At 40.2% G+C, this 11739-nt stretch overlaps 1 protein-coding gene across 1 annotated transcript in view; it reads left to right on the top strand.

Annotated features, from left to right (window-relative positions):
* The first annotated feature begins 1394 nt into the window (after positions 1-1394).
* LOC119573478 overlaps positions 1395-11739 on the top strand; it is a 12971-nt gene continuing 2626 nt past the window's right edge. The window contains exons 1-2 of the mRNA XM_037920698.1: positions 1395-1529; positions 11441-11733. Of these exons, the coding sequence (XP_037776626.1) occupies positions 1457-1529; positions 11441-11733 (366 nt within the window). The 5' untranslated portion in view covers positions 1395-1456. The remainder of the gene's footprint in view (positions 1530-11440; positions 11734-11739) is intronic.

An 11739-nucleotide genomic window follows, 5' to 3' on the forward strand; every position in this document is an offset into this window, starting at 1 on the left:
ACACACACACACACACATACACACACACACACACACACACACAACACACACACACACACAACACACACACACAATAGATATAATATTTGTACATACATACATATAGCATCTACTCGTATACACACACATACACAGCAACACAATAATAATAGTAGTGATAATGATAGTAAGTAAAGATAACGATGATAAGATATCATCAATATGATAATAGCAATAATGTTTATGATGTGATAGCTAGTAATAAAAATCATAAGAACTAATACAATAACAATAATGATGATAAAAATGATAATAATAACTACTAATAATAGCATGATACAATAATTATAATAATAGATAATAAAATAATAAAAATGATAATAACTACAACAACATTAATACTAATGATAAGAATGAAAATGATTACGTCATGATGATCATGGTAATAATAATAATGATAACAAAAACAACAATAATGCCGTTAACAAAACAAAAAACAATAATAATAATAATGATAATAATAACAACAATAACGATGATAATGAAAATAGCAATAGTTATAATAGTAATAATATTAGTAAGGATAATATTGATAATAATAATCAAATTATTAATAATGTCAAACACACAACCATAGCTGTAAGCATCGACGACCTGCTTCTGGTTGTTTGGATGTGTGCGTATATGGGTATGTGGTGTGAGAAGCGCACGTAAAGGTACGAGGTGTTTAAAAGGAAATAGCTCTGGATAGCTGAACTGGTGGCGCTTGTGAGAGGTCAGACAGTAGCAATAGCAGCGTATTTCCTTCCATCGGTAAACTGACTACCCTAAAGGGGGTGAATGTATGCCAGAGACAGACGAGTTGGAGTCCTGCAACTGCACAACAGTGGCCTGGACATTGCAGTCAAAGGTCGTTTTGGAAATTAGAAAAGAGCGAATAAGAAAAGTGAAGTGAACATAGTGACATGACTGTGAAGTGCATAAAAGGGAAAAAACTGTGGATGCGATATTAACTGTATTTCTTATTTTCTATGAATGTTTTAACTACTACATTTGCAAGTCTGGAAAATAAATGCTTAAAGGTTTATATACTTTTTCACTGAACCCTATTTGTCTCAACCATACTTGAAGATATATATATTCCTATGTATACAGAGAGCGGTCAGAACCTAAGGATATATGCAAAAAATAAGATCTGACATAATATATCCTTATAAATAATAATAATAATATTATTATCATTATCATTAGGACTAGTAGTAAAACAACGAAAAAAAACCCTCAAAGCAACGGAAACGTATCAAACATTCATATAACGCCCTGATCGTCTTTCACAATACGTCTGCATCATCCCTCAGAATATTAATGCCTTTACGCTTATCAAATCAGCATATCAGATTAGATAACACGAGATAGCAGTAGTCAGACCCTATTGAGTTTCTTCCCGTGTCACCACTGCACACCATTAACAAGCAAAATGAAGTTATTTTTGCCAGTTACCATTACACTGAGTGCTATTATTGTTTTCGTTGTCGCTGCACCCAATGCAGGTAGGTTATATAGTGTTTATGCATATTGTGTTCAGTGTAATCAGGAACACGGGTATTGATTCAAACAGGCGCTGAATCACACTTCTATTTAATCACAATGCTGTTCAGTGAGAGTAGTATTTGGTCACACTAATGTTCAGTACGTAGTATTTGCTGGAAGAGAGATGAGCAGAATGAGATAACAGAATGAGATTTACTGTGATTTACCTTCATGTTTATGGTAAGCTGTCAGAATGAAGTAGTTTTAGGAGTGCAAAGAAGTTGGGAGACAGCTAGATCGACAGACTGACAAACACATACATGGGGGTGGATATATAACCAGTTAAAAATTACATGCATAACTATATAGAAGTACACTTGTACAGTTTATAGTATTACGAATGTCATGATAATCAAGACTAATGATAACAGTAATATATATATATATATATATATATATATATATATATATATATATATATATAACATAATACATATACATAATATATATATATATATATATATATATATATATATATATATATATATATATATTATGTATATATATATTTATTTATTTATTTATTATTATTTTTTTTTTCAAGTTTCATCCATAATGATAGAAGAAAATACCCTTTATAAACTATAAATACAGTAATATTCATGACGTGTTTTAGAATGAAGATATGATAAAGATGTCAATTCTATTTTACTACAATCATATATAGGATCAAAATAAAGGAGTTGTATTTAAAATCATATCCAACTTATTGTTAGCAAAAGTAACATTATGGACAATGCATTCTCTGAACGAAAATCTCATATTCCTTACAATTTTACAGCGACTTAAAAACTATATATTAAGTATTATACATAAAATGAGTGTTAATGAATCTTGAAAAAAAGAGATCTAGAATGAATAAATATACATAAAAAGCAACAAAACATTTCAAGTAGATTAAACACGACTAGAAATCCACTGGAACCTCTGCTCTAAGCCAATCAGCGATCAGTTATTATAAGTATACCGTCAGCTGACTAATTACGTGTACTGTAAACAGGGACACCTTACTGCCATATCTCACATTGATTACCCATGGTTTTATATTTAAAACACTTTTTTTTTAAAGACGGCATTTAATTGAAGGCTTAATTCCACATAATATTATTTAAAAAGTATCAAAATAGGATCTTAATACACTTTGCCATATGGATACCATATTTATCGTTCTTGATAATACTAATACTAATCTTGAATATTGCCTAACAGTACATTAACAATTATAGTATTCTTTGCATTACGTTCAGCAAAAATTGTTATCAACATTCTAGCACGTTGTCAGTCCATATTTTACTGTTGCATTTTTAAAAATTACATTCATAAACATCATATGGAAGGATGGCTACATTTTTGCTGATCAAAGGCCGATAACTATCTCAGGAAAATGGTTTACGGTTTGTTTGGAGTTTTACAACGAGGGTGTTGTGATAAAAACAAAAATAAAACAGAAAATCTTCACATTGGCAGCAAATTCAGAATTACCTCAAACTGTTCAGGAAGTAAAGCTAAATTCCCTGGGCAACCACTATCCAACAAAGCAGTTTCTTAAAATGGGGATTTCGAAATAATTTTGAAAGGTGGCGAGATCCTGCAACCCCTCCTCCCACTGCCCACCCTAACGCGTCCAGTACTTGTCAGTGGTGATCGAACTGCAGCATAAAGCCACGTAATGTTTGCAAAAAAAAAAAAAAAAAAAAAAAAGCCATATAAATTACTCAACTCTAATAATCTTGCGTAGCTACTTTCCAATGTGTTATGGTGATTGTCAGAAATACTTTGTTGCTGGAGGAGTGGGTCGCGAATCTATCGAAGTAATTTGTAGGGGTTGCAGCAAAAAAAAAAAAAAAAAAAAAAAAAAAAAAAAAAAAAAAACATTAAAGAACTTTCATATCACCTAGTTGAAATAAAGTTATTTTACTATCTGCAGTATTTGTTTTTTCACATAAAATAAATAAGTCCCTTTAAGTGGCAAAAGAAAGTAGCTTGTCAGATGGTTCTATTTTATTGTGTTCACAGGTTTTACTTATTCATCCATTCATTCATTTTAGGGGCACTTGACATGAATGTCTGCCATCATTTGGTTGCGGTCAATAAATAATTTTAATACTGTGATCGAACTCGGACGGACGAGCCAACTAGTCGAAAAAACGCTAGGGTACGGCCACACTGCACGTGTTTGCTGGGAGGGTAGAGGGTAGCGGGGTGCCTAGCGCGTAGAGGCAAGCGATACCGTGTCCATATTGGAAGAGGGAAAATTGCGCGGGAAATCCTGCCATACTACTCGGCGAATCAGCAGCTGCATCTCAACACTACAAATATAAAAGGAATCTAGTGTATCCGTCAGAGAAAGGTGGGCCAACTAAAAAGTAAATAATAGCCTAATCATGATACACCAATCGATGGTCCAACACAACTTATAAATTACCTGTTATATTTGATTGTTTATATATATCAGCCTAGCAATTTTGAGGACACAACATTCTTATGTAGAAGATCTACGAGGTCCCGCGTTACCCTCCGTTGAAAAACAATATTTATTATTTCTTCACTACTCATGTCTGAGCTGGTGCAGGTGTACATCACTTGGCATCCCGCAAACCACAGCGATTTTAACCGACATGTTGGTTCACTTAGCGAGGAGAGTAGCGGGTACGCTTGGGGGGGAACCCGCTACCCACGTCCGGTATGGACACTCGTATTAGGAACTTGTGTTTGTTCTTGCCTCTGTGTTGTTGTTTGAGATTTGCGAAAATCTAGTTTCGTCCGGGCCTTTCATACATATGACCCGTCCTGTTTCAGCAATTTATGGCTGTTTCATTTTATTCTCTGACACTATGCTTACCATGGTGGCAGGATTGCCAGCAGGCGCTCCTGCGGCCACGATGCAAGCATGCTGCATAATCTCTTTACTAACCCGGCTACTGTTTTGGGCGGTCCAAGTCTCAGAACTTGTGTGTGCTCACAATTCTGCAAGTAATGTACCAGAGTGGCGTTCGGCTCACCACAGTGCATGCAAACCTGATCTGCCATGCACAATGTTAACCTAGTCTGATTCTGTGAAGAATGACTTCGGTGCCTCTATTGATTGTTTCAGAGAGTGCCAGTGGCTCATAGCCTGTGGCATCAGAGTACCATCTGACTATGGGGGAGATTCTCGTTTTCTCTCTGTGAAGCTGCAGGAGGAAGGCATGAGCTGTGGCATTACACTCCTGATTCAAGATTTTTCAAATCAGTTTTATGATCATGTGCTTTGGGGATATTCCCCTGTCATTGTCGGCTAGTCCGTCAGCAAGCTCATTCCCTCTGATGCCTATGTGGCTAGGGACCCAGTTTATGATTATTCTTCTACCCTAAGCAAGAATCCTCTGTGCTATGGTAAGCACAGCGATCAGGAGGTAGATGTCTTTGGGTAAGCTTTGATGTAGACAGTCAATGGCTGCCCTGGAGTCTGTATGTATGACCACGTGTCCTTCCCTCAGGGACGTGTGGGCTAGGGCTCCCATGATCGCAACTGTCTGTGCCTGTAGCAAGGAGTCGTTGTCAGTTACCCTCATGGATTGCAAAGCCAACACCTTCAGTGTGGTTTAAGGATTAGCTGATCTATCTGTGAAGTAGGTTCCACTACCCGTAGGAGTGATGGCTGTAATGATCCCCTCAGCTTCTGCCCTTAGACTAGGTATGGAGTATTGATTCCTTCTCCTTGGCAAGCTCATAACAGAGAACTCTTATTCTAGGCATCTGAGTATTTTTCGTCTCATGTTTTTGTTCCTGGGTGCCTTGATGACCTTTGAAAGGAACTAAGATGCCATTTGATCAATTCGACAGTCCAGGTGCAGAAGGTTTGCCTCCATGAGGAGGTTGAGGGCCTTCGTCCACCTTGTGGCACCCAGAATGATCCTGGCAGCTTCATTTTGAACTGTCTCCAATTTTTCTATTAATCTTGGCTTTGTGGCTATCAGGGACACAGAAGCATAGTCCACAATGGGACAGATGGCATGTACATGGAATGATCTTAGTACTTTATGTCTAGTTCCTATGTGCCTCAGTCATTGCTCTCATGACAGACAGTCTTGCTTTGGTTCGGTCAATCAAGTACAGGACCTCCTTTTTAAAAGAGAGGGTCTGGTCAATCATTACCCCAAAGCATTGGAAGACCTGGACCCACTCTAAGTCCATTACCTGGATTCATAGACTTGCGCCTTGAACATTTTGTCTCAGATCCATGGCTTTGGATTTGGCTGCAGAGATCTTTAGTCCTGTCCTACAACACTCCTCAGATACAAGGTCCAGACAGTCCTGGGCTCTACTTAGGTAGTGTGGTCCAATGGAGATGACTGCAAGGTCATCTGCATAGATGATCTTGCATCCCACTGGGAGCTGTGTGTTGAGGATGCAGGACTTTGAGGTGTTGAAAAGGGCTGAACTGAGGACCCCACCCTGTGGTATTCCATTTTCTAATGGCATGTGCTCTGATAAGTGCTCTTAGAATCTGACTTCGGCTATTCTGTTCCTGAAATAGTCACCTATCCAAACCAAGAGCTTTCCTCTCATTCCGTTCTGAGTCAGGGTCTCCTGAATAGCAAGAGGACTTGCTAGGAATACTACCAGGGAAGTGACAATGATTGTGCTTAAGAGCATGGCTATACTGTGTGATGTCCTCATGTCCCTTGTGAACACATGGAGGTGTTCATGTAGGGGTCTTGTTTTCCACTGGAGTCGATTTAGTACCATTCTCTTGGCCGTCTTGTCCAGACAGCTGAGGAGAGAGATGGGGCTTTACTTTCCTGCCTCCCTTGCTTTGGGGATGGGAAGTATGATAGCCCTCTTCCAACTTCGGGGTAGAGTGGAAGTTTCCCAAGACTTGTTGGTGAGTTGCAAGAATGCAAGCTCACCTGCTAGTCCTAGGTGGGAAATGATGTGCAAGAACCGTTTTTGTAGGTTTTTCCTAGTTCTTCAGAGAGAAGATAACATCTAAGTTATCAGGTTTCGCTGCCCTTTCTCCGATATGAGCAAGTCTGCCTGGTTGGAGGTGTTGTTGGTTTGCCCTCAGTTCTGCTGACAGACTGCTGCTGCTTGTTCTTGCAGAGAACTCATGCACCAGTCTGTTTGCTTCTGAATGAGGGTCGTGGTGTGTGCACCTCGGGGTTGAGCGACTAGTAGCTTGCCTGACCTGTTGCCACAGTTCTGTAAGGGTGGTTTGGTGGTCAAAGGACTCGAACCATTCCATCCACTTTTCCTGCCTGACTCTTGTGGCAGTGTCCTTGGCATCTCTGACTGCTTCTCTTAGGAGGGCTAGGTTGTCAGGGGTTCTTTGCCTTCGGAATTGTTTTCTGCACATGTTCACTCTGTGGTTGACTTCCTTAACCTTGTCATTGAAGTACCAGGTGTCTTTATAACTCCTGGACCATGGCTAAGTTTTAGGCATAGTCTGTGAGGCTGCTTCATTTATGGCACTGATAAGTCAAGCACTTCCACGTTTTCACTCTGTGGGGGTTCACTGCTTCTAAGACAAGGCATTCTGAGAGGCTTGCCAGTTGGCTCTTGTCTGTTTTCCATCTTGGATTTGGTAGTGGCATTTGGGCTGGGCCAGCATCCATGAGGGTAGTAACAGTGACATAATGGTCACTTGTGACAGTCTCAATGATACACCATCTAATTCTCTCCACCAGAGCCACAGTGGCCAAGGTGAGGTCTAGGACCCCTCCTCTAACATATGTTGGCTCTTTGGTATTGAGAAGTTTGATTTTGGGGAAAATTGCTCTTCACTATTGAGAAGAGCGATTTTGGGGAAAATCTCAAGCACATTGGCTATATGATGGCCTGCTGCATCTGGTGCCCTGCAGAGAGCCAGGATGGAGTGGTGAACATTGAAGTCTCCCCCTATGATCACTCGGTCTTGTGCTGCAGTAGCACAAACCTGGCTGATGTCTAAGCTCCTAAAGCCTGGCTTGCTGTACACATTGTACAGCTTGAGGGGCCCCCCAGACAGGTGAATCTCAACAGCAAGACATTCAACATCCTCTCCACAGTGCGGTGCATCGGCTATAGCAGAGCAAGGGATTGTTGCTTTGACATGATATCCTGAGAAGCAAACAGTCCCCTCTATTGCAGTTTTCTTGAGCAAGATAATGTTAGCGTTCCATGATTGCACCATTGCATGGAGGATGACATTCTTTGTATTAAAGCCAACATGTTCCACTGTAGTATGCTTTGATTGATGTTACTTTTGTTATAGTTACACCAGAGACGTCTTTGTATACGGTGTAGTCTTCTATTGGAGTCTGACAACTCCATTGTGAATTCCTTGCTGGTTATGGGATCTTTGTCTGGTTTTGGGCTGTTTGGCAGGCTATCCATGGGTCCACTAGGTGGTAGGAGCATTTGGTAGCTCTGACTTTTGTGAGTTTGGCTTTTCTCACTTCAGGCTTTATCTGTGTCTTTTCTCTTTGCTGACTTTGTTTGGAAACTCCTTTTTATTGGAGATATCCGGTGTCGGCTGTGGAGGGGCTTCATTCCTCTTAGGAGGTCGGGAGGCCTTTTCTCTTTTGTTTTGTTCCCAGACATGGGTACCTGGGGGAACCGGAACAAAGTCTGGTTGCTTTTTAGTAACCTCTTGTCGCCTGAGGGCCGCCTCTTTCCTGATAGAGCAAGGAAAGAGGCGTGATGCCTCTTGGCACAGTTGGGACATTTGGCTCTTGTGTCCCTTTATCCTTCCTTGTGTGCCTTGCTACAGACACCACATTTAGGCTTGTCCTTGCAGCTAGCCTGGTGGTGACTGTATCTTTGGCACTTACAGCACTGAAGTGGCTTAGGCACATAAGTTCTTAGGTGCCCCAGTTACCTAGATCAAGGGTAGTGATTGGGGCTCCTTTCAGTGTCACCAGGACTTGCCTGGTTGTACTCTTCCCTTTCGACATTCAGGATGCCTCCACTACCTGTGGGTGTGATGTGATCAGATCCACATCATACGAAAGTGAGAAGCTAAGTAGCACCATCTTGACTTTCCTATTGTAGGGATTCAGTGGCGAGAGACACACTTTTCTCCCATCTTTAAGCTCCTTGGTTTCCTGCAGGAAATTCAGGGTAGCTTGGTCTTTGGGCATGATAATCATGCCCTGGTCTCTGGCAACCCAGATTGACCACTGGATTTTTCTCTGCATCTCCAATGCTCTTACCAATTGTTAGGCATTGTCGAAGCCTTCAGGTTTAGAGGGAACCTTGAACTGTGGGAAACGCCTAGGGGGTCCAGACTCTCCCTCAGAGTCTGTCTCCGGCCTGGGTCGTTTCGGACCGCCCTATCGGCTTGGATTCTGGGCTATGGTCGTGGGAGCAGCAGCTGTTTGGCTTGTTCAGCTTGTGCTCCCATCTCGGTCAGAGAGGATGTCTGAGGGGTCTTCTTTATTTGGGTGCTGGCCTGGTGAGGCCAGCACAAGGGTCCATCTGCTGGACAATCTCATGGACAGACATGATTTTGGTTGATGTCATGTCCATTTTAGCAGCAGGTCTGACAGAGTCAACCTGTGCTTCGGATTTTCTCTTGCTACTAGAAGCCATGTATGGCTTCAAAGTGGCTGCCGTACACTAGGCTTTGCACGGTTTCGTCATCATTATCTCTATTTTGTGAGGAGGTTTTAGGAATATTTGCCATGAAATAAGCAGTTCTTTCATTCTCTCACGCCCCACCCACCACGGAGTCCAGTAAGAGGAAGTTGTATGTTAGAACTAATGTCTAACAGCCACAGGGGTGGTGAGAGGATATACGCAGCCAATGGCAGTCATTCACAGGACCATTGCGCAACTTCCAGGACTCCCGTTTCCACAGCGCAAAGGGATGCCACACACGGCAAACACGTGGGTAGGTGTTAACCCCTGGGGAAAACCAGAGGCTATGCCCTTCCACCTACAAGATAGGCATCATTGTTTGGACCCCTTCCCTCCTCCCTCTCCAGTGAAACAACCACCCAAAGGTTGTATCACTCCAGAGAAGGAGCTCAGGTCCTCCACCTCAAAGAAGCGGTTTCAGTGGCAGGACCATGAGTGTCTTGCCTCTGACCTGCTTACCCGCTACCCTCTGCCTTCCCGGGAAGTAGCGTGCAGTGTGGCCGTACCCTTAGGAACTCCATCCAACTTGCTCGGACAAGACGTCAACTCGGACCTCCAGAGAACAGAACGTTATAAGTAATGTATTTGTTTGTAAGACGATTGCGGACGTCAGAATGTAACAGCTTTTAACATTAAATGGCAAGACTCTATCATGTGCGTAATATTTAACATGAGGGTGTACATACCTGTGCTTATTCCAAATTTACAGATAATTACAACAGAATTGCCTGTGATACGATGTTTGTTTCTATACTTGCTAAGCATTTTTTGGGCTGAGGTCTTTGAAAATGAACAGCTCGCCTTGTAAGTAACCAACTTGCCCTTAAAAAAAAAAAAAAAAAAAAAAAAAAAAAAAAAAAAAATGCAGCCATATTCAGTACTAATAATTTTTTATCGTTTGACTGTCTTAATATCAAATCCGTGTGATTACCATGAACTACAAGTTTACATAATGATAAACATATTCTTTCAATTGATTGGTTAATTAATTAATTACAATACTAATTACTTGCTAATATATGTTCGTATACTCACTGTGTCATGTTTGTATATATGTTTGTTTGGTGTTTCTCTACGATGCTTGAGGGCGAAGAATGCACCGATGAAAACTAAAGTAGGTTCATTGGAGATCAGCTCTGACACGTCAGGCTCTCCCGAGAGTGCTACTGCCAGAGGTGTGACTACAAAGAAAAAAATAAAATATTGTACTCTACAAATCTTAAAGAGAATCTCACTCTTTTACATAGGTGATATACTACACAGCAATATAAACTAAAAATAATCTGTATTTCATATGTCGTAACATGATCACATAAAATGCAGTATATGTAATATAATCATATAATTATCACTATACATACGACAATACTAACATCATAACCCGTATATAACTGCATTACAATATGGCACTCACAACTCACTTCAATATCACAACTCACTTCATTATCATAACCCACACTATATACTGTGTAGAAATTCTTTTATCTGTATCAATACATGCTGCCGGGAAGATGTTTTATTCGTTTTCATTTTGTTTGATGAATTATTATTACACATAATGGTTCCACAGGTGCTCGACCACCGAGGAGTCAATTAGCAGTCCACGTGACCTCACCACATTCCCCTTTCCTTGAATTTTCGGGAAATATTATTTTTGACGCTACTTTTAAATGGTTATTATAATGTTCTTACCAATACTAATGGCAAAATAAGAAAAAAAAGAAAACTAAACAAGTCAGATAGGAACCATCTATGTGTAAATACAATTAATAAATTAAACTCACAGTAGGCATGGTAAGTTCTTACATCCCATCCCCGGCAGCAGTAAATTAATCTCACTTAATTTATTATTCTTTTAAACTCGAACACTCGTGAGCTATTTTTTATTTTACCTGTTATTAAGAGGGCTAACAAAGATACACACGTTAAAAAAGCATATAATATTAAATATCTGTATGTACAGTCGACGTTAATTATTAAATTCTAAATGATGACACTAATGACAACACAATGTGCATGTATATGCTTTAGTAATGGATTCCTACAGTTTATTGTACAGTTGTATTTTATCTTTTAATATAATACCATCGTGATCAGAAAGTCATTTGTATATTCATAGTTTCTTAATGATATTTTACATTAATTTACAACGAAAGTAATTTCACAGACTAAGTAAGCATTCTTCTCGCCACATTCGGCCCGCGGACTATGAATTTGACGCACGTAGCTTATCATGTATATGTATAAATCATGTGTTCAATATTTCCAGAACCTTCTAGTCTGGCACAAGATCAACAAGTACAAGACGCTGAAAACCAGGAGGCCGTAGACTCTGCTGAAGTGAACGTTGCCACACCAACAGTAATTTCTAAAGAAGACCTTAGTAAAGCAACCCTTGATAAAAAGGCACCTACAGTACCTCTTGGTGCAGGCGTTGCTTTGCCTGTCAAAGCCATAATCGCCAAAAAATCTCGACATGCAAACACTAAGCTAAATCAAAGTCTAAATCTCCGAAACGTCTGCTCAGAAAAGGTGCCCACAAAGGCAGGGCCACCTGTGAATGTAAAA

Source organism: Penaeus monodon, chromosome 5 (assembly GCF_015228065.2).
Source record: "Penaeus monodon isolate SGIC_2016 chromosome 5, NSTDA_Pmon_1, whole genome shotgun sequence".
NCBI classification, from domain to species: Eukaryota; Metazoa; Arthropoda; class Malacostraca; order Decapoda; family Penaeidae; genus Penaeus; species Penaeus monodon.